We start from the raw sequence: 21,832 nt of genomic DNA, 5'->3' as shown, positions 1-21,832 counted from the left end.
ATTAAATGAGGATAATATGGTAAATTCATACTTTTTCATATTTAAAAAAATTAAAATTAAAAGAAAAATCAGATAATGGATCCTATTTTTATGGAACACAGCTGCCCATTATCTTTTTTAATTCTAAAATAAATTTAATTTTTTTTAAAAAAAAGCCTCTCGCAGGCGCGGAAGCGCGTGTAGAGAGGCTAGTATATATAAAGCAAAAGGTAGAGAATGGTGAAACATTCAAAATACCAGAAAATGCCCTTAGTTAATGCAAATATTAAGAATTGAAATTATTAATTAAATGAGGATAATATGGTAAATTCACACTTTTTCATATTTAAAAAAATTAAAATTAAAAGAAAAATCAGATAATGGCCTATTTTTATGGAACACAACTACCCATTATCTTTTTTAATTTTAAAATAAATTTTAATTTTTTTTAAAAAAAAGCCTCTCGCAGGCGCGGAAGCGCGTGCAGAGAGGCTAGTTCAAAGAAAAGAAAAGAAAAGTAATGTCTTTAGTATTATTGTATACATCTAATTGTGTGGAAAAATTACTCATCTTGACACGTGAGAAGTTAAAGCAGAGGATAATAAAAAGTCCCAAAAAAGAAAAGAAGCCATTGTAAAGCGAGGAGAGCAGTAGAGCAACCGGCTGCCTAATAGTCAGATCAATACATTTTAAGCGTCACTTGGTTTAGCAGAGCCACAGGGGCAGAACGCAGAAGCAGAGCTTGGTGTGCCTGAGCCACCGCACACCCACCAGCACTTTTCACCATCTTCGTGTCCCAAAAGGGCAACTGGGTAAGGCTCTCTCCACGTTGTTTCAACTTTCAAGTAGTTGTTTTTGTCTCTCGTCGTTGCAATACAAGCAGAGGCTATAAAAGCACTATATGCTTCTTGTTTCTTGTTTTTTCACAACGTTCCCTGTTTCATTTCTTCGAAATCTGTGGGTGCTTTTGTTTCCGAGTCTTTTCGGGTTGGATTGTTTAAAGCTGAGATTTTTGTGTGTGTTTTTGGTTGAATGTTTGAAGAAGGAGAAGGAAGAGATAGAAAAACATGGACGATATAGCCAAAGAAGGGGGGAAAAATATGGAGGAGGCTGAAGAAAACAAAAGTTTGAGCCATACCCATGTCCATGCACAACTTGAAGAGGGTCAAGAACCAAACCCCAACCCTGTTGATAGTGTAGAATTGGAGACCCAGAACAGCATTCATGACATTGGTGTTGAAGAATTGCCTAATGACATTCAAGGTCCGGCTGATTCTGTTCCCACTGTCTTCAAAACTCCTGAAGATGCTAACATTGCTAACAATTCCTCCAATGAGCCGCATGCCAGTAGTGAAAGTGTTAACCTTGTTAGCAATGTGGATTCTGGTGTACACTGTGAGAGTGAGGTTTCTGTGAAGATTGAAAGTGAACAGAATGATGGTGAGAAAGGGGAGGCACTGAGGGATGATGTGGACATCAAAGTCAACCCGACCACTGAATTATGTGGCGGCGCAGAGACTGATAATCTTGTCAGTGACGGTGGTTCAAGTCAGACTGCGATCCCCATGGAGATTGAAAAGGAAGAAGATGATGTTGAAGAAGGGAAGGCACTGAAGGAGGGGGTGAGCAGCAAGGCCAACCCCTCCAATGAACCAGATATCAGTGTTGAAACTAATAATGTTGCCTGTGAGATGGAGCTTGATATCCCTCGTGATAGTGAGGTTGCAATGGAGAAACTGATAGATGGGGTGAGCAAAGAGGCCAATCCCTCTAGTGAACCACATATCAGTGCTGAAATTGGTAAGGTTGTTTGTAAGGTGAAGCCTGATATGCCTCCTCAGGTTGCAACAGAGAAACTGATTAATGGGGTGAGCAGCGAGGCTAAACCCTCCAATGAACCGCATATCAGTGCTGAAGCTGATAATGTTGTTTGTAAAGTGGAGCCTGCTATGTCTTGTTATACTGAGGTTGCAATGGACAAACTGATAGATGAGGTGAGCAGCGAGGCCAACCCCTCCAATGAAACATATATCAGTGCTGAAACTGATGGTGCTGTTTGTGAGGTGGAGCCTGATATGCCTCTTGTTGATAGCAAGGTTGCAATGGAGAAACTGATAGATGGGGTGAGCAGTGAGGCCAACCCCTCCAACGAACCACATATCAGTGCTGGAACTGTTGGTGCTGTTTGTGAGGTGGAGCCTGATATCCCTCTTGTTGATAGCAAGGTTGCAATGGAGAAACTGATAGATGCAGTGAGCAGTGAAGCCAACCCCTCCAATGAACCACATAGCAGTGCTAAAACTGATGATGTTGTTTGTAAGGTAGAGCTTGATATGCCTCGTGATAGTGAGGTTGCAACAGAGAAACTGATAGACCGGGTGAGCAGTGAGGCCAACCCCTCCAATGAACCACATATCAGCGCTGAAACTGATGATGCTGTTTGTGAGGTGGAACCAGATATTCCTCGTGATAGCAAGGTTGCATTGGAGAAACTGATAGATGGGGTGAGCAGTGAGGCCAACCACTCCAATGAACCATATATCAGTGCCGAAACTGATAATGTTGTTTGTAAGGTGGAGCCTGATAAAATGCCTCGTGATAGTGGGGTTGCTACGGAGAAACTGATAGATGGGTTGAGCAGCAAGGCCAACCCCTCCAGTGAACAGCATATGAGTGCTGAAACTGATAATGTTGTTAGTAAGGAGGAGCATAATATGCCTCTTAATAATGAAGTGGAAATGGAGACTGAATCTGATGATGATGGTGAGAGAGGGGGGACACCGAAAGGGGGGGTGAGCAGCAAAACGATGCTGTCTTTAAGTACTGAAATAAATGAGCACATGTTGAAACCCAAGTTTTATGTAGGACGGAAGGTTGGGATGAAGAGCTTAGACCCAAAGCAATCTTCTCTCTCAGGTCCAGGTGCTGCTGAGGATGATGAGTCAGGGACTGAGGAGGAGCAAGCGGCATTCATGAAGGAGGTGGAGAATGTATATAAAGAGAGGAACTTGGAATTTAAAGCCCCAAAGTTCTACAGAGAGGAATTAAATTTGCTCAAGTAAATTCTTGGTGATTATATCTCTGTTGAGTTTGCATAAATTAATAAGTTAGAAAACATTTTGGCTCATTGTTGTTTCTTTTTATAATTTAGGTTATGGAGAGCTGTGATCAAACTTGGTGGCTATGAAAAGGTTTGCCTGAATCCTGAATATCCTGTATTCTTGAGGCCTTGGCTTTTTATAAGGCTTGGTAGATTAGGTTATTATGCACAGTTCAGAAAGAATCCGTGAATTTCAGTTGGGCATTGCATATTGGTTACATAACAATAGACACAATTCCAAATAAGTATAGATTATTTCACATATTTCCGTGTCAAGGACATTATACTCACAAGCTTGGTGACATTAAAATCTACTTCACAATATGTATACCCCAGTTTACCTAAAGCAAGCAGCTGCTTTATATGCTTTTCTATGCAAATGTAGTTGGAAACATAATTATCAAAAATAAAGACAAGGAAAGAAAGAAAGCTGCCTGATGCACATGTAATGGTAGATTAATTTCGCTAAATTTCTCTAGAACTAGATATCAATCATCTGAAATTTGATATGCTGCACATTTCTTTTCTTTTATAAAATTTCCCTATTTCGTAGTTACTCTACTTAGTGTTTGTCTGTGGGCACATGTAGGTTACTTCGTGCAAGTTGTGGCGGCAGGTCGGAGAAACATTCAATCCCCCAAAGTGAGCAATATTATTTTGTTTAATTAATGCCTCTCTTTAAGCTATCTAATTGATTTCCAGGACCATAAAATAAAATATAACAGGAAGGCAACTTATTTTGTGGCAAATACCCAAAGTTACTTTTACGTAGTTAATCCTTCAGTTGATGGAAATATTAAAAAGCTTGAATGGGCTATATTTGAAACTTAGTTATTCTGATCTGTAGTATGACGCTGTCGCATAATGAATTTAGGAAACCACCGTTTCTGTTGTTTAAGAAGTCCCACTCTTATGCATAGGAAACCCCCCAGAAAATTCCTTTGTTGTTTTGAGTTCTTTTTATAAACTTGAATTCCAATGCCTGATTTTTCATGGTGGACAGGACCTGTACAACTGTCTCTTGGACTTTTCGAAATTTTTATGAGAAGGTTATGCTCTACTTATTGTGTTTTAAGTTCACTTTATTTTTGTCTTCTTTGTTTTTTGTCTGCTTTCCTGCATGGGTCTTGAAGTCCCTAATTACCGCTTGTCTGCAGGCATTACTTGAATTTGAAAAGCATAGACTGCATGGCGGTGAGCTTGCTCTTCCTGCAGAGCCTACTAAAGTTGAGAATCGGGTAATTAGACTTAGCTAATCATATATGTTGCTAAGTTTGTTTTCAGTCTTTTGACAAAAATTGAATGCTTCTTCTATTGCAGTTATAGATGCTGTGATTTTTCCCCCCTCCTTCCCATTCATAGGGTGCATATATGTGTTATTGGATGTAGAAATTAAGTTGTGGTTCTGCATAAGATAATGAAAATGATGCTCAATGTTGCATGAGGAATATTAGTTATCTGCAGAGACAGTTTTTTCTTCTTCTCTTCTTTTGTTCTTTTGTTTCTTGGGTAATTGATCCTTTTGGATTTATAATGCAGGCTGATGGCAGCCAAACTTTAGGATCAGGCAGGGCACTAAGGGATGCTGCAGCTCGTGCCATGCAGGGTTGGCATTCTCAACGCCTTCTTGGTAATGGTGAGGTCGGCGATGCAATTATTAAGGTCTGGAGAAATTTTAAGCTCTATGCTTATTTAATTTATTTATTCTCCTTTTCTTTTTTACTTTTTTCCCTTCCTTATGATCTTATTTTTGTGTCATATTTTAGGATAAGAACTTGAGTACCATGCCAAAAAGTGACAAGCAGCTTAAAAGTTCTGGTATCATGAGCCTAAAGTTTTTTGCATTTTTGCTGCCATAATGGTCTTCTCTCTTTGAAAAATGGTTTATTAACTCAGGTTTACTAAAGCGGAAAAAGCCATCTCATGTGGATTCTGCTCTCCAGGTTGCTGACATGAAAGCTATAAAGCCACGGTTAGTATTTATTTTCTCTCGACCCCTAGTGATTTCAGTTGACATGATAATTGAAAGTATCTTTGCTATTGTTCCAGCTGAACTTTTTTGTTTTCCCCTTGTTTATAGATTGGACATAATGGTATTTGATATTGGACGCCCAGCAGATTGGGTGAAGGTTAACGTGAAAAGATTTGTAAGTTTCTCTCATCCCACTGTTGGGACTTAACATATTTCTACAGATTATATCTAATTAGAATTTGAAATTTGACTGTACACAGAACGATTGCTTTGAGGTATATGCCTTAGTTCCTGGACTTCTTCGTGAGGAGGTTAGTTCATGAACTAGTTTTGTCATCCATATCATTTTTAAATTAGGCGACTTTGTTTTTGTTGTTAAATTTGGTAGTTCTTTTCCATGGGTAGTTGATCGACCATAAATTCTGTTTTTTTTTTCCAAGTAAAAATTTTATCCAGCTTTTGCTGTTTATACTCTCTATCCAATTTTGTTGTTAACGGTGGTTGTGATTCAGGTGCATGTTCAGTCTGATCCAGCTGGGCGCCTGATTATATCTGGTCAACCAAAGCAACTGGATAATCCTTGGGGTGTCACACCCTTTAAGAAGGTTGGCATAACTTAAACTTATATACCTGCATATGTGGTTCTTTGCAGTTTTGAAGTGGGGGAAATAGAATCCTGAAATGGCAGGGTTTTCTTTTGTTGGTTTGGTGGGGGGAGGATTTCTACAGGTTCCTACTGTCCCAGACCTAAGCCTAAGATATCATTAGCCTGGATTTCTGGCCTCTTGTCAACAAGATAGTATAACAGTGTTTTGTTCTCCATAAGAAGATAATATAGCAGCATTAGATTCACACATACATTAATGTTCAAATGAAAACTTTTGTTATGTAGTGTGGCACTTACCTGCAGGATAATTAAAGTGGTTTTCTTTATAGGTTGTCAGCCTACCTTCGAGAATCGATCCACAACAGACATCTGCTGTGGTGACCTTGAATGGCCAATTGTTTGTGCGTGTGCCATTTGAACAGTCAGATTTTTAAACTGTAGAGATGAATATCCTGTCTGTCCCCCAAGTACAGAGCTTTGGTTGCTTTTGAGAAGATAGAATACAAGTAGTTTTGGTTTGTTCATACTTATATTTGGATCTCAAGCCTATGCAGTTGGATGTATCTAATTCGCCAATCTATAATTATTGTTCCCAGCAGTTATAGTTAAATGATGAGACTCATGTAAATATGCGGTACTCTTGGTCACTATTTTTTGGATTCCAATGATTTGGGTCTCCTATTCTTAAGAATTTAGCTACATTGTGGATAAAATTGCAATCTCAACTTTTATGTTTCCTGTGTTGATCCTTGACTTAATCGTTTTACTATATTAATTAGAAGTGTAAGGAATGAAAGGATGTGGCGTTAAATTTGTACCCTTTTTAACATTTTCTGCACATCACTGCTCTATTATCTTGTTCTGTTTGCTTTTTAGGATGGTATGAATTATGATGGTGGAGATTTTTGAACTCCAGACTCTTTCAACATGGCTCCATTTAGGTGGTGCCTGAGGAACCAATGGAGCCATGGTTTTTATGACAAGCTCAATCCTCTTGTACTGTCTGAAGAGTTGTGGTTTTGAATTAGTAAGAAACTAGTAAGAATTTTATGTCACATAGCCTGTATTATCTAGTTGATCTTCTCTGGCTCTTCCATCATTGCCAGCGTAGAACATATATATGGTATGCATGGGGATAGAATTAGAAGGGTCAAGATTAGGGTTATGAATCGACCAATCTTGTGCATGCATGTATCCCCTGTATCCATACATGCATACGTGCCTTGTACACCAGAACGACCCAGATTCATTTTATAAGAGACTTAACAATTAATCATTACAAAATGAATGAAAATGTTGTTCAGTTTACAAGCTTTTCAGCATAATTCCTTCAATAAAAGATATACAGACTCCACCAATTACAATCATAGAACAAAACAACTTCTCTGGATGCCCATTTTTAAAGGTAACAGAAGAAAGGTAACTGTCAATCCTGCTAGTTTTATATTTCTACAGTTTCTTGACCCTAAAATGTACTCACTGAGATGCTTATGGAAATTGGAACCCAGCGCCTCCTCCTGCAGCACCACCGGCAGCACCTGGTGGGTTAATGGCGACCCAGAGCAAGGAAAGTGTAATGGCAATGAGACCTGACCAAACAAACACGATGGTCGGTGTCTTCCCTCTTCGTCCCATCAAACCCTTGGCAAAAGGATACAAATGAGCCAGCACCCAGAAGCTAAAGAAAGCTCCACCAATAAACTTAGCCCACTGAGGATTTATTGCATAAACCTCTCTGGAAAATGCAACAGCAATGGCAATGATGTTGACCATTGCAATAACAATGGGAGGGATCATGAGGGAAGTCCACTTGACAAGGTACAAATCTGCAAAGACATCATTTTCGTCCTCACCTGAAGACTTGGAAGTCAATGTGAAAGAGATTTCAATTCCTGCAACGACTTTGAGAAGCCCTTGCACCACAGCAGCCAAATGAGCACTGGTTCCAGAAATGAGCCAAAACTGTTCGTTTCTCCACCACTCTTCCAAACCGATCCCAGACCACTTCACCTCCAGGAGGGCCAGAGATATAAGGCATATGGTAATGGTTAGCAAGTAGACTAGAAATGTGATGTTGAGATTTGCCACTATGAACTGTCCAGTGAAGAGTGAGAGTGCAGGGAGGAAGCAGTAGACAATGAGAAATATAGAGGTAAAAGGGTAGACACCGACGTTGATGTAGGCAAGGCGCTGCAGTAACTTGAGGCGCATTGAGGCAAGGAAGGCATTGTTCCTGGAGAAGAAAATCTCGACAGAGCCTGTAGCCCAACGGAGCACTTGATGGAGTCGATCTGTGAGATTAATCGGAGCTGAACCCCGAAATGCGTCACGCTTGGTAATGCAATAGACTGAGTGCCATCCACGGTTGTGCATCCTGTACCCGGTCACCACATCTTCTGTGACTGACCCATAAATCCAGCCCACACGGTCTCCCCATTCAGTCTTGTCCTCGTACCTGTCAACCAATGTTAATTTGATGCATAGGTACCCAGCTAGCTACTACTTAGTTTACATGATCGATTATCATCACGTTCGTTAATCAACTGTCACATCATGTGGTCAGTTAAATTTACGAATTCACTCAACTCAGATCAAATAAGGAGTGTGTGTGTACGTGCCTACATACTTACCAGCAAGAAATGGAGGAGACAGCTTCAGCAACAGTAGTGGCATCAAGCGGATCACGAGGAGCCCTGAGAATACCAGGAGGCCGTCCAAATTTCACAGCAGGATGATCAGCTAGCGGGCGACCCTGGTACTCAGCAATGGGTATGGAATCTGCCAGCATTGTGGAATTTCCAAAACGCTTGGGAAGTAAATTGGTGTCAAGATCAGGGTCGAAGTCGCTGGCTGTCAAAGGTTCTGTGTTCGACTGTGTCAAAGGCTCTCCTCCCTGCGTCTCAGTGTCAGTCTTCACCAGCAACTTGTCAGGATTCGGAGGGTCAAAACCGTACAGGGCAAACCGCCTGAACATGGTCCCCGTTCCCACATACACTGGACCCTGCAAATCCATGATTCATGCATATTGATTTTGTGCATTCCAAGTTACAATCTTGTATGACACACTCACAAATCTAACAGTTCACAAATCTATATATCCTATAGCGGTTCATAAGTATGCCATACGAGTTTGTAGCATAGAATTTTTCAAGGTACCTGTAAACCATCAAGAGCGCGCATGTTGCCATCAAAAAACACAGTGTTGTGATTGGCATAGCGATCAGAGGGATCAATGCCTTCGAATCTCTGTGGGAACTGAATGTAGCAGATGTTTTCGCCGCCACGGTCCATCATGAAGCACATTCCTTCACGGACAGCTTTGCAGTTGTAGACGTAGTGGTCGCAGTCAAGGTTGAGAATGAAAGGGCCGTTGGACAAGATGGCTGATGCTCGCACCAGAGCATTCATGGCACCGGCTTTCTTGTTATGATCGTAGCCTGGCCGCTTTTCTCTTGACATGTAGACAAACATAGGGAGGCGTATATCGACATCTGTGAAATCTATGAGCTTGTCATCTGCCCCTCCCAAAAGGGGGTCAGGGCTAGGAGGCTTCAGCATCACCTGTGCATTTTGCAGCATCAGTTGTTCAATATTGCTTGGTTATTGCAGACAATATAGTTTCGACCATATTTACTAACCATATTGCTTATTGTATCTCTAACAGAGAATTCGAGAGGTGATCAGTAAACATGGTCCAAATAGCTTTATTCAAATTCAAGATGAATTAATTATAAAGCCTTAAAACAACGCAAATATACCTGAAGAATTCCAGAATGGTCACCTTTGGCATGGTCATGGGAAGGGACAGCCCAAGAACCAGGCCAATGTGTGCCATCAGCCATCCATGTGGCCTTGGGGACTTTGACTTGCTCCAAAGGGTCACCTCCACTCTCCCTCATATTCTTCAGCTGCTTCATTTCCTCTCTGGCATGGAAAGCATCAGACCTCCTCCTGATTGAGTCAGGAAGCCCATTGATCCTCACCTTGAACTCATCATACTCCCTCTTGATCTTCCTCCTGTCCTTCACAAAGTCTGGCCTGCTCTTGTTCTTTGTTGGGTCAACTTTCAAGCTGAAGTAGCTCTCAGGGTTCCTTGGTTCAATGTTGTGTTTCCGACAGAACGGGACCCACAAATCGGCAAAACTTGCAGCCTCGGCCATTGCCTCAAAGTTGAGGAGGGCACCTCCATCATCAGAGACGTAGCATGCCACCTTTTCGACCGGATAATCAATGGATAAGATTGAAAGGATGGTGTTTGCAGTGACAAGAGGTGGCTCTTTTTCAGGATCAGCAGTGGACACAAAGAGGTCAATACCAGGGAGGTCAGAACGGCCAGTGGGATTGGAAGGGGACGGCATATCAAACTTGTCATGGAGGACTTGAAGATCGGTCGACCGATTGATGGGGAAGAACTTGGGAGTCTGATCCAGAATCCAAGAGAAGGCAAACCATATCTCACAGATCACAGACATGAGCCACAACCATCTTGCATCATTATTTGGATGCACTACTCTCCAATGCAAGAAGAAACATAGCACGATAAACCGAACAAAGATCAGCAACCTGCAACATATGGATCACATTATACTTTATTCATGTCATCTCTAATTATATTGCATAATGACACAATATATGAACACATAATCAGTTCATCTTACCATGTTTATTATGTTTTACTACTAATTGTTAAGGTTGTTTGTAGCGCAAAAGTCCGATGAATTTTGATGAATTCATAACACTTCTTGTGAGCGGGGACAAATGCAACATGTCTAATTTTGAACACGTTTAAATTAAGTTGAACATGTCTAAGTAAACCTGTAAAAGTACTGAGAGAGAGAGAGAGAGAGAGAGAGAGAGAGAGAGAGAGAGAGAGATTCATAATTAACCTGTAAGGGCTGATAATGGCTGCTGGGATTGGCAGTTTCCGACTGAGGGGCTTCCAAGGCTTGTCATCCGACTCCAGTGGGCCTCCGTGGAAGCCATCACCGCCGCCATCACCATAGTCGTCTGGGGGATAAAAAGCATTGCCAACACCATAGGTTCCCTTGGTCTCAAACAACCACCTATTGTGATCAAACTCTCCAGTTTGGTTCCTCTTCATCACAGACATGTTATCCCTTTTTCCATCTGGGCCAGGCAATTGCAGGGTTCCAGAGTTATAATCCTGTGAATCATCATATTCTTCCCCTACTCTGTATTGCTCCTTGCAACCTGGACAATTTCCAGTTTCCTTCTGGGCGTCCAGATAGCAATCTCTACAGATTTTGTACCTATACAACACATTTTGAAAAACAAAAACAGAGAGAAGTTTAAGACTTGTTCAAATTACTAAATGCAAATACGAATTTTTAGGCTTTACTTGAGTACTCAAGATCTTCCCAGGGTATTACCGATGTGAAATTGAGATGATATTCGAGCAAATAATTAATCGAAAATAGTATGTTCATACCTGCATTCACAAGGGGTTATATCAACTCCTCTCTCATCCTTCATCACCTTACCATCACAAGCAGGCATCATGCATGCAGAGCCTTTGGCTCCAGCCATCTGAGGATGAGTCACCTCTGAATCGATCACCTTATCCATGAGATGAGCACGCGTGACGCTGTTGAATCCCCCAGTGAATAAAGAGTTGGAGACGTATTGCTCCTCTGCCTTGACCGCCACGGAGGTGTCCATGGGCTGATTGTCAGGGGTAGGAGGAATATGCACTGTGTAGTTCATATAGTCCCCTGATAATTCCCCTGACATGTCAAGGTCTTCTCTGGACAGACTCACATACCGTCCACTTGAAGTTCTTCTCGCAAACTTAACAGTTTGGCCACTTGAATTAGCCTTGCCTTGAGAGCTAGTAGAGCCCCCGGGGCTGCGTATCGCCTTCTTGGATGGCTCTCTGTTCAGGGATGTTGCCATTGTCTAGCTACCTTAGTTGCAATATATAAATTTCTCAAACACCAATCTTTCGTTTTTCTTTCTGAATTCTTTGATCTGTTTACAATTTCAATGAAGTATACGTATTGATCAACATTGTATGTAATGTAGCAGAACAAATCGGCTTCTTAGAAAAATACCAATGTGACATTTTGTTCCATGGATTTTAGACAAGGAATTGGGAAAATGGGAGGAGACATTATTGGAGTGATGAAAATGTTCATGACAAAGGGGTCTTTGTTTTCCACCAACGTAGGAGGAATAAATGGTTTAGAGAGAGAGGGACCGAGTCTTTGCTGATATGCCTGTTTTTAGAGTGGCGCGTAACGAGTTTTGAGGAGTGTGTTTGTGGAGGGAAGCAGAGGTAGCAGCACAGAGGCGTTTGAAAACTAAACATTTTCTCTTCTCTTCACAAGCACGTTTTTCTTTTCCTTTTTGGTGGGATAATAATATTATGGAAGTGAAAATATTTGTTTTTTTATACTTTGATATGTATGTAATAATTTTTTCTTAATTAAAGATGAATTACAAGACTCTTTCCAGCTGAGGCTGGTACTCTAGCTCGAGGTTGGTGGTGAGAGTAGCCAATCTCCCCCTAAATTTTTCTTTTCATAAAAAAATATATATTACTCTTGTTATGCCAAGGAGCTAAAACAACTAATTGACTTAAAGTATGCAGCATAAAGAAGAAGAGGAAGAAGCAGAATATCATAAAATTAGGAAAAACAATGCCAGGAGATGAATTTATACAACGTGAACCTGGTTCTTTTAAGCACAAGTTCTAGGGTTGTTGGTCTTCTTCTCATTCATCTCATTCAACAAAACATACCTACTTACTTGGGCAGACTACTCCCACTACTCCACCCATATACATCACCAGGAAAACCACTACTCCCCATGCTAATACTAGTCACACCCAAATTATAACTATCACCGCCGCTGCCGCTGCCGCCGCCACCTGTCACTCCCGAAGACTGTGAAGCCGCTGCTGCCGCCTGTATTCGCGGCGCTGAAGGCTCTTTCTCCTCCTCTTCCTCCAGCGGCAACCTATCATACACTGCATGAGCAAATGAAACAACCATCAACACCACAGGGCCTGAAGCCCTCAAGGGCCCCACAACAATCCCTCCAGCAACCTGTCCTTGTCCGCCTGTCAGATATATTGACAGGCCACCGGCTCCGGGTGCGGCTGGTGGAGGCAGGCACGTGCCGGTTAAAGTAAGAATCTCAAACCGGCCCTGTAATGTCACGACAGTACTATTATCTGACGGTGATAATAGTACTGTCGTGGCTGGCTGGCGCAAGGTGACATTTGTCACCGCACCGCTGCCACTCAGCACACAAACTCCTCTGCCGCGTCGGCTGGCGTAGGTCACCAACGAGTCAACGATGTCTGAACCGGAAGAAACTTCTAGAACATGAGACGTGAGCCCATTTGGGGCGTCGTGAGTGATTATGATTGGTGGCTTGGGCTTGTTCTTTGAGCCGGGAGGGCGGCCCCGAGGCCTCCGCGCCGAGGGTGGCGCACCTGGACTTGCATTGGTTGGTGCATCAGGATCAGGATCAGGGTCCAAGCCTGACATTATTAATCTGTCACAAAATCTAATTCACTGATAAAGAAACCAAGATCTAGCTACTAAGAAGCAGATTAATAATAAAGTACATTTGAAAAAAAGAAAATACTACCAAGAGATTGAAATCTCTGCTGAGAGTAAGAGGCTCCCTTTGCTTAAGTTCCTGTAAAGCTGCAGAGGAGAGATGAAATCATCGAGAAACGTCCAAATAAAGAGTAGAAAACATTGTTATATAGTACAATACAAAGGGAACTTTTTATTATTGTATTATTTATTATATTGATTTTGATATGCCAATATGCATTATAATATTATGTGATGATGCTAGCTTTTTCTTTTCTCAACGTCTATGAGTTTGAATGTCTGACTCAGAAGCAATCTTTCCAAGACATGGACTTGCTGTGAAACAGCCGGTGAAAACTGCGGAGATAATTCAATTTTAAAAATCCCAGAGAAAGTGCTTTTCGTGACAACGAAGGCTTGAAAAATCAGATTCGTGATTGACAACCATTCATGCGCACTCACGACCACTCGTGTTCCTCGAAATTTATAATGCTAGTCTTGTCAAAATTGAGTGTCTTTTTACCATTGCTTTTTGTTTTTCAGAACCATTGCTTTAGGTTTTTAACCTAAACCCACAGGGCTAATGCGGGTTTTGGGTCAAGCCCAAGCACATTTGTAGAGACAAATCCATCATGCTAGGCTGCAAAGCCATGGATCTCAACCTAAAAAAGCCCTCTAAGGGTTGTGTGGAGTCCGGGTTGATTCAGTTTATGTCGCAAAAACCCGCAAGGAATTTATAACTTAAGCAGTTAATTATCATGATTCAAATTGGTTCGGTTTAGACTTCAAACTAGTAGCATAACTCAACTAAACAAATCCATTTAGTGACTGATTTGGTTCGTTTTGGTCCTTTCATTTCTTTCAATAAGAAATTGGTCCTATTGCCGAAAGTCCATCCATGAGTTTAGTGAAGTATGCTCCAATCAGCCGAATCAAATCAATCCCCTTATTCACACTATAGCAATTTCACAGTCTTTTAAAAACGAAACAAGAGTTGAAAAATAAAAAAACTATGATGATTTATTTATTTATAGAACTACCTTTCCCGACTCTTGAGCCACCGAAAAAGGTTCAAGATAACTTTAGCACTATTTTAATATTCCCCTTTAAATTTTGGTTCACACTAAGACCTATAAATGGATATGATGATGAAGAGGTTACATATCAAAAGCTTTGTATTCTTTTGAATATAAATGGTATTATAAACTATAAATGGGAGGGGAATTTTCACATACATTATCAAGGTGTTATGATAATTTTGAAATCATTAGTCTACAAGTTAATGTATTTTTTCACTGGACTAGACCCTATTGACAAAACTTTGTATATCTTAATAGGGGAAAAAAAATAGCACAAGAATAATACCTACAAAACACTTTCCACATTGAAAATATTGTGCATCATTAATTTGGGGTGTAGATTTTTCAAAAGAGATATTTATTCAAAAGCCACGCATCATTTATGAAAGATACCAAAGTTTGCGGAAGCCAAATTGGGCATGACAAACACCTTCAACGTCCCATGTTCCTTGATTGGGATGTTTTTTTTGTTCTCTACTATTGGCAATAACTATTAACTTTATATTTCTTGCGGTGGTATAAAAAACAACCAATTTGCTTTTCTTTACCTATTTTTCCTTTTAATAATAAGTGATATCTACTCTTACTCGTTTGGGAGTGATTTTGGATAGGCTAAAAAACACTTATGTGGAGAATCACTTCTTCATATAATCACTTTAAATGATTTTATGGAGAAGCACATGAGAGCAGTTTCTCTCCAAATTCACTTAAAATCACTTAAAGTGATTATATGGAGAAGCACGTGGGAGGTGTTTCTTCCCAGAAGTGATTCTGGCCTATTCAGAATCACTCCCAAACGAACCCAACAAGTCTTTTGCGAGAGATCTTAAGATTAAGTATAAAGCAAATTGCATAACAATAGGAACAAATAAAATTTCCAACATTCCTTTTCGGATACAAGCAATATTACAAAAAAGAGATGAACCACATGATCTCGGATGCAAAGATAACTGCTTAATCTACAAATCCAAACTTTAAGAAAGGGACAAATGCCGACTAGAATAATTTGATGACGAGCTCCCATACGTCGCCTCACTAACTAAATTATTGTATAGATAAGCACTAAGCAAATTGCACATTGGTTTATGTTTGATACATCCATCGAAGCTTGAAGACAATTCCAGATATAATAATAGCACACAGACATTGAGAGGGCAAGGCCATGTGATCACCCCATTTGTCTTCTTCCTCAGTTGTTGTTGTTGTTTAGTTGTTTGTCTGTCACATATCACCCTTGTACTCTTCTCAACAGCCATGCATACAACCTCACCATTTATTTTCTGTTTTATTACTGCCAATAGCCTCACCATTCCATGTAAACTATACATCTTTTCCAGCCAATCGTTGTGTTTTAGAATTATACATTAACGACACGTTTTTGGTGCCCAATATTAAATTAGATTGGATAACTCACTGGATTTAAAGTATATTGAAGGAGGAAATGAATGTCAACTTTCGAATTTTGTCCAAACTGAAGGTAGAAGATAGATTATTCGTGCGGGAAACTTATCTCTCCTAATTCTCACAAAATGATAGAATGTTAACACGTTACAACCCATCCACTCAAGTCTCCACCCACGCAATAAAAAATCCATCAATTGTATCTTCATTACATTTATTACCTCATCAACTCTTTTTCTGTCAAAATTAGAAAGAGAAGGGGGTTTTTCTTACACACCGGTGATGTGGAGTTTTGAACCTAAGACCATTGGCCTTTAAATCAAGGACATTTTCAAATGGGCTAGACATCAATGGCTATAACTTCATCATATTTTACAACGAGATATGTAATTCAATCCAGTTATAATTTATAAGCACCAAACCTGAACTAGCTATGACGAGATATATTTTTCTCAAATACTTTCTATATCACCAGAGTTTAAAAACCTACAACAACATTGCTTTCACCTCCTAGTCTGGGATTTTGTTTGCTCTTAGAGGACAAAAAAGCGGTAGGTGGATAAGGTGATTTTTTATGCTAAATTTAAGCATGCGACATGTAACTTGTGGTGCATGTAACTTGGCTAGATTTTCAATCACTTTTCAATCACCACCAGAGGGGACAAGAGCCCTGACCTAAAAAACCTAATCGTGCTCCAGACTTTTCCATCGTTCTATCTAGAACTGAATTGCATGGTAGGGCCAGCCAGTACAGAGACCAGGACCCAGAAGTTGAATCTGCTGCTTACATTTCTTCTGTAATTTATTATGCATCAACCTAGTAAATCTTGACTTCATGAGTTTAATATATGCATCAACCTAGTAAATCTTGCCTTTAATGTGTATAACTTTCTGTCTCCAGATTTTACGCAATGGAAGCTGTTCATGCAATCCATTACTGGTTCCTACTAATAACAATTTCATTATCTGTAAAACAAAATTATCTCTCTGACACCGATCACTGGTGGATATCCAAGCAACATGAATCGGATCTAGGTGTTCATGTGGCTCCTTTTGATGCAAGCAAACAGTTCCAGGCAAATGAAATTTTCGAGGAGAAATCTTGCACGTAACCAGGAATAATATGTATATACAACATTTCTCTTACAATAATATGTATATACAACATTTCTCTTACATTTCTCTTACCCGTCAGGCGAGAGTTGAAGGTTGTTTATATATAGACCCGTGATATGGAAGGATTGCTAATAATTGAGATATGAAATGCTGATATTTTAAAATATTTTTCACCTACTATTATAAGCTCAGAATAGACCACTCGACAGCAAATTTATATCTGTAGACGTGGAATATTAATACAACCATATGTTCAGACTGCAATTAAAGTCCTCTTTGCACCATTGCTTGTCCCTAGCAAAGAGGTATGTAACATCACGCACGTATAATGAACATGAAAACACTTTTAAAAAGAGAAGAAAATGTACTAGTGTAGTCAATGCCTCAATGGTGGTTGCCGCTATTGCCAACACAATAAGAGACTATAACAATTTGGGTTGGTATGGAGTGGTAAGCCACCCAATTTTTGATCTAGTCAACTTGGCCGCCTGTAGCAGCCACAACTGACATTTCCCCAACCCCAACCACAATTTAATTGCACCACTTAATAATACTTAGAGGAATATTACCGGGAGGCAGTCTCTCGTGTAGATAATTGATGTACGTGAGTCTCACAATGTAGTAACGGTCTACAATCATTTGTGTGTGTGTGAAGAACTGTATCTAACGTATGTTCATACACATGAAGAGGCAGAAAGATGCATTGCAAATTAACAATTAACAAATAAACAAGAATGAAATAGTGCAAGTTTTTCAAAGTACCATCCAAAACGAAGAGTTGCATAACCAAGAGTTGCACAATAGACTTTATAAATTCCTACAACATCAAGACTCAAATCAAAATTATTATAACTTGGCTTGGTTTCAGCATAAACGCATCATGTGAACACATCATGAAGAGATAAAAACAAATTTTTATGCAGCATATAACAATGATCTGGATCCAGGCAATAAATATAACATCATAATGCAGCTCAATTATAATATTGCAGAAACCTCTAGCACATGAACTAAAATATTCCAGATCCTGACTACCAAGACACTCAAAGACTACCACCTTGTTGGTACACATGTGAGATGCCTCTCTAATCTAGAGTTATCGATTACCTGAATTATGAGGGCCCGTTAAGCTTTCTCCTTGTTCTTGAAAAATTTGCTGGCTGATACTCTCTCTATGTGCACTTTCAACCGACAAAAGAAAAAGGTATTCTTTGAAAAAAGGAAAAAGAAAATTTTGAAAGTTCGTAGGAAAAGAAACGTATTCACAAGCCATCTGTATTTATGAAACATGACATCTCATCCACGAAAAGTTATCAACATGCATGCATACAGAAAGCCTATAGAAGGAGAAAGACTTCATGAAACAGGAATAACACTATTTTGTTATCTCCAGCTAATAATACTATGATACGTGTAATAATTCTCTCCCAAGTAAAGCAACAACCAAACATCAAAGGAAGTCTCTGAAGCTTAATAAACACACACACAGCATTATTGATACGGGATAGCAAACAGTGCTATCCCGTTACAACCAAGTTTTTCTCCTAAAGAAGACAACGAACCAGAAAGCATCACCATCATTTATATTGAGCCAACTCCCAAGAAAAGCAACGCTACCAAACATCAAAGGAAGTCTCTGGAGCTTAACACACACACATACACACTTGTCAAAGGCAAGCACGTGAAATTAGCAATGGACAACACAGAGATCACAGAAACAGAGATCAAAGGAAAAGGACGTACTTTCTTGAGCCCAGTTCATTAGGCCTGGAGGGTTAGCAGCAAGAAGTATACTTAACTTTACCAAACTATTCCCTGCAAAGTGCAAACATCACAAGAAACTCTAATCTCAGGAAGATTAAACTGAGTCTCCTTCATTTTCAAAGATAAAGGGGAGCTTAGCATAGCATCTGAAGCTCATATAAAATTCCATGTTCCATTATTAACAGAATATGAGATTAAAGTAACGGCCACCATGTTGGTAGAATTTCCGGCAGTAAAAGTGCTACTAAAACTTTCATAATCATTTTACACAATTTTTCATAGAGTTTCTTACACGCAAGAAAATTAAATTAAAGAAAAAAAGTAAACAAAGAAAAGAATACAAATAGTACAATCTCTCTTTCCTAAGCCCTGCTGTATGTTTTCTGTTCATTATTTCCAATCCTCCCTCTCCATGCCAAATTGACAATTCCTTTTTGTCACTGTTATTCTTTCGAATTCTTCAGACCATACTACTTGGGGCTATTTGATGCCTCAAAAGTTGTGGTCTTGTAATTCTTAAGCGGAGGCAACAGCTGAGACATCTTTGCTTGATCTATTGTACTTCATGTGGCTCCTAACAAGCTGTCCAGCTGAAATAGCAGACATGAGAGAAAGCTCTCCAGCCAGAACAGAACCAGCTACAACAGTAGCCAACAATCTTGCATTTGCTCCTGGTGACTCTCTGTTGGCACCCTTCACCCCAAGCAGGTTCAAACAAGCTGATTGAGATGCAAGCTGGGTCCCACCTCCAACAGTACCAACCTGGAAAAAATAGCAAACACCAACGTAAGACTTCATTTCTACTAAGAACCAAATATTCGAAACGCTGTAATATAAACATCAAGCTACAATCAATTACCTCAATAGAAGGCATGGTCACAGACACGTGAAGGTCCTTTCCATCATTGATGGGTTCCATCATGGTAATACAGTGAGAACTCTCCACATTCTGAGCTGGATCTTGGCCAGTGGCGATGTAGATTGCAGAAACAATGTTGCTGGCATGTGCATTGAAGCCACCGAGAGCACCAGCCATTGCAGACCCAGTAAGGTTCTTGAGCATGTTAAGCTCACACAGGGCCTCCACATTGGTTTTCAACACCTTCCTCACCACATCACCCTTGATCACAGCTTCACAGACCACTGACTTGCCACGGCCTTCGATCCAGTTCACAGCAGCAGGCTTCTTGTCCGAACAGTAGTTACCAGAAATTCCAATCACATCCATGTCAGCGAAGTCATTCTGGAGAAAATCCAAAACGTTTTGTACACCTTTAGAGACCATGTTCATCCCCATAGCATCACCAGTGCTGCAGGTGAATCTCATGTAAAGGTTCTTCCCAGCAATAGCACACTTAATTGTCTGAAGTCTACCAAATCTGCTTGACCTGAATAACCAAACCCAAAACCCAGTTAATTAACACCCAAAAGAATTAAAAAGCTAAAGGCTTTAGGCTTTAACCAAACAAACCCATCAACGTTATCATCAATATGAGCACAAAAAGTTGAATTACCTGTTGAAAACCGTAGCCAAAGTATCGTAGTTGTTGGGGTCTTCCAAGAAGAACTTCAACTCAGCAGCTCTCTTAGCAGAGTTGAACCTCACACAAGGTGCTCTGGTCATCCCATCTCTCAACAACACACTGCTAGCTCCACCAGACAAGTTGATAGCTTTGCAACCACGGTTGGTACTAGCCACCAAGCAACCTTCAGTGGTAGCCATGGGCACTGAGAACTCTCTACCATCAAGCATAAGAGGCCCAGCAATCCCCACAGGAATCTGAATATACCCAACTGGCATCTCACAGCACTGACCCAAAATCGACTCATAATTGAACCCCTCCAATGGCAAACCACCCAGAGACTTCCCTGTAATCCTCTGCAACGCCTCGCGCCTAATAGCAGCTGCTCTCTTGCAATCTCCGAGCTTTGACTCCAGAGAGTAAGAAGGAATGGTTCCCGACAGAACGGCCTTGATGACGTCCTCATCTTCTTCGGATAATGGCTGGGTCGAGAAATCGGTGGGAGTGGAGATCACTACCTCCTTATCAAATACCTTCTGTGCAACAGCTTTCGGGGAAGCAATAGGGGCAATTTGGGGCATTGAGCAGTCGAGGCCAGCCCCACACGGCACCTTGCGAGCGTCGTCTTTCAAAATCATGCGCTCGTGCTCTTCTTCGTCGTCTTCGGCGGCCCACACGTCGTTGCTGGGCCTGAGAATGAGCGACTGCACGAAATCGATGCCGAAGAAGCCGAGCAAGTAGATGAAGGAGGCGACGAACGCCAGTATGGCGACGATCTCGGAGAGGTTCACGACGTGAAGAGGCGTGGAGGTCCTGATCTTCTCGCGCCAGCGAGTCAAGAGGAAGTAGACGACGGAGAAGAAGAGGGTGAAGAAGACGGCGTTCGTGATGTACAGAGGGAGAGGCAAGGCGTCGGATGCCTTAGCGCCGACCACCACGACGTCGTTTTCGTCCACCACTTTCACCTTCATGGGCCCGGGCCTTCTCCCCTTTCCGGCGGCTGTCTCCATCGTCGATCGCCTTGCGACGTCCATCGGATGTGCTAACGTGGCGGTGATGCTAAAATGCGCCGGCGGCGATCGAGCGGCGGAGAGAGGAGGAGAGGACAGCGAGGACTGAGCTGGGCAAAACTGGAAATTTAAAAAAGATAGAAATGTTTTTTATTTCCTTTTTCTTTTTCCGGGTTTGGTTGGTGGGTTTTTTTTCCGTTTGGTCTGTGTTTGAATGGTGAAGCGAGTGAGTAGGGGGGTATATATAGCACTTGGGTTCGGGAACGCGTGTGAAGCGAGTCGCACGTGCGAGGCAGTGTGATTGGGTCCTAACGGCACGTGTTGAACTTACAACGCATAAATAGTCAAAGTAATACACCTATTGTTGTTGTCCCCTTCTTGGTTCTTTCTTTTATTATTAATTATTTTATTTTTAATTTAAAATTTGAATATTTATTGTTACTTCTGTATTGGTTGGGTTGAATTGGGTTGGCTTGGTTCACTTGGGTGATGATTTTTTTTTGTCTTTATCTGCATCTTTGTTAATTCAATTTTGGGCTCTGGGTTCTAACCCATATGCTCTATGGAAATTAGTATATGATTAGCAGGCTAAATTGTTTTTTGTTAGTTTTAATGCTTTTCTAGGCAATGTAAGTTGAGGTCCAACCTCCATGGTTAAGTTTTAAGTGAGAAATGCTAGAACCGAATACCTTGCGGAATTACTGTCAGCTGTA

At 40.7% G+C, this 21,832-nt stretch overlaps 4 protein-coding genes across 4 annotated transcripts; 1 reads left to right on the top strand and 3 right to left on the bottom strand.

Annotated features, from left to right (window-relative positions):
- The first annotated feature begins 603 nt into the window (after nt 1-603).
- LOC110753304 (uncharacterized) lies at nt 604-6,404 on the top strand. The gene is made up of 13 exons (XM_021954187.2): nt 604-791; nt 1,022-3,037; nt 3,131-3,170; nt 3,669-3,721; nt 4,083-4,128; nt 4,237-4,317; nt 4,619-4,741; nt 4,846-4,897; nt 4,976-5,051; nt 5,160-5,226; nt 5,312-5,362; nt 5,564-5,656; nt 5,988-6,404. The coding sequence occupies exons 2-13, from the start codon at nt 1,047-1,049 to the stop codon at nt 6,090-6,092; spliced, it is 2,778 nt and encodes a 925-aa protein (XP_021809879.2). The 5' UTR covers nt 604-791; nt 1,022-1,046; the 3' UTR covers nt 6,093-6,404.
- A 409-nt stretch (nt 6,405-6,813) lies between these two features.
- On the bottom strand, nt 6,814-11,928 carry CSLD4 (cellulose synthase like D4). The gene is made up of 6 exons (XM_021954186.2): nt 11,108-11,928; nt 10,545-10,928; nt 9,417-10,221; nt 8,815-9,219; nt 8,289-8,659; nt 6,814-8,113 (listed from the first exon to the last, which is right to left on the bottom strand). The coding sequence occupies exons 1-6, from the start codon at nt 11,569-11,571 to the stop codon at nt 7,147-7,149; spliced, it is 3,396 nt and encodes a 1,131-aa protein (XP_021809878.2). The 5' UTR covers nt 11,572-11,928; the 3' UTR covers nt 6,814-7,146.
- A 350-nt stretch (nt 11,929-12,278) lies between these two features.
- On the bottom strand, nt 12,279-13,626 carry LOC110753305 (AT-hook motif nuclear-localized protein 29-like). The gene is made up of 2 exons (XM_021954189.2): nt 13,276-13,626; nt 12,279-13,179 (listed from the first exon to the last, which is right to left on the bottom strand). The coding sequence occupies exon 2, from the start codon at nt 13,170-13,172 to the stop codon at nt 12,423-12,425; it is 750 nt and encodes a 249-aa protein (XP_021809881.1). The 5' UTR covers nt 13,173-13,179; nt 13,276-13,626; the 3' UTR covers nt 12,279-12,422.
- Nucleotides 13,627-18,809: 5,183 nt separating this feature from the next.
- LOC110753313 (3-hydroxy-3-methylglutaryl coenzyme A reductase) lies at nt 18,810-21,328 on the bottom strand. The gene is made up of 3 exons (XM_021954198.2): nt 20,101-21,328; nt 19,446-19,974; nt 18,810-19,348 (listed from the first exon to the last, which is right to left on the bottom strand). The coding sequence occupies exons 1-3, from the start codon at nt 21,141-21,143 to the stop codon at nt 19,103-19,105; spliced, it is 1,818 nt and encodes a 605-aa protein (XP_021809890.1). The 5' UTR covers nt 21,144-21,328; the 3' UTR covers nt 18,810-19,102.
- Nucleotides 21,329-21,832: the final 504 nt, after the last annotated feature.

The sequence above is a fragment of the Prunus avium genome, chromosome 8, assembly GCF_965620075.1.
Source record: "Prunus avium chromosome 8, drPruAviu1.hap1.1, whole genome shotgun sequence".
NCBI lineage: Eukaryota > Viridiplantae > Streptophyta > Magnoliopsida > Rosales > Rosaceae > Prunus > Prunus avium.
This window is presented reverse-complemented; position numbering and strand designations above follow the sequence as displayed.

Bases quoted from the DNA above. Each gene is read 5' to 3' on its own strand.
- LOC110753304 (XM_021954187.2), top strand. From the start codon at position 1,047: ATGGACGATATAGCCAAAGAAGGGGGGAAAAATATGGAGGAGGCTGAA. The intron at 3,171-3,668 runs GTTTGCCTGAAT...GGGCACATGTAG, and splicing joins AACTTGGTGGCTATGAAAAG to GTTACTTCGTGCAAGTTGTG. The intron at 4,742-4,845 runs GTCTGGAGAAAT...GTCATATTTTAG, and splicing joins TCGGCGATGCAATTATTAAG to GATAAGAACTTGAGTACCAT.
- CSLD4 (XM_021954186.2), bottom strand. From the start codon at position 11,571: ATGGCAACATCCCTGAACAGAGAGCCATCCAAGAAGGCGATACGCAGC. The intron at 10,222-10,544 runs GTTAATTATGAA...CATATGTTGCAG, and splicing joins GCCATTATCAGCCCTTACAG to GTTGCTGATCTTTGTTCGGT. The intron at 9,220-9,416 runs GTATATTTGCGT...CAAAATGCACAG, and splicing joins ACCATTCTGGAATTCTTCAG to GTGATGCTGAAGCCTCCTAG.
- LOC110753305 (XM_021954189.2), bottom strand. From the start codon at position 13,172: ATGTCAGGCTTGGACCCTGATCCTGATCCTGATGCACCAACCAATGCA.
- LOC110753313 (XM_021954198.2), bottom strand. From the start codon at position 21,143: ATGGACGTCGCAAGGCGATCGACGATGGAGACAGCCGCCGGAAAGGGG. The intron at 19,975-20,100 runs GTAATTCAACTT...TTGGTTATTCAG, and splicing joins TTGGCTACGGTTTTCAACAG to GTCAAGCAGATTTGGTAGAC. The intron at 19,349-19,445 runs GTAATTGATTGT...TATTTTTTCCAG, and splicing joins TGACCATGCCTTCTATTGAG to GTTGGTACTGTTGGAGGTGG.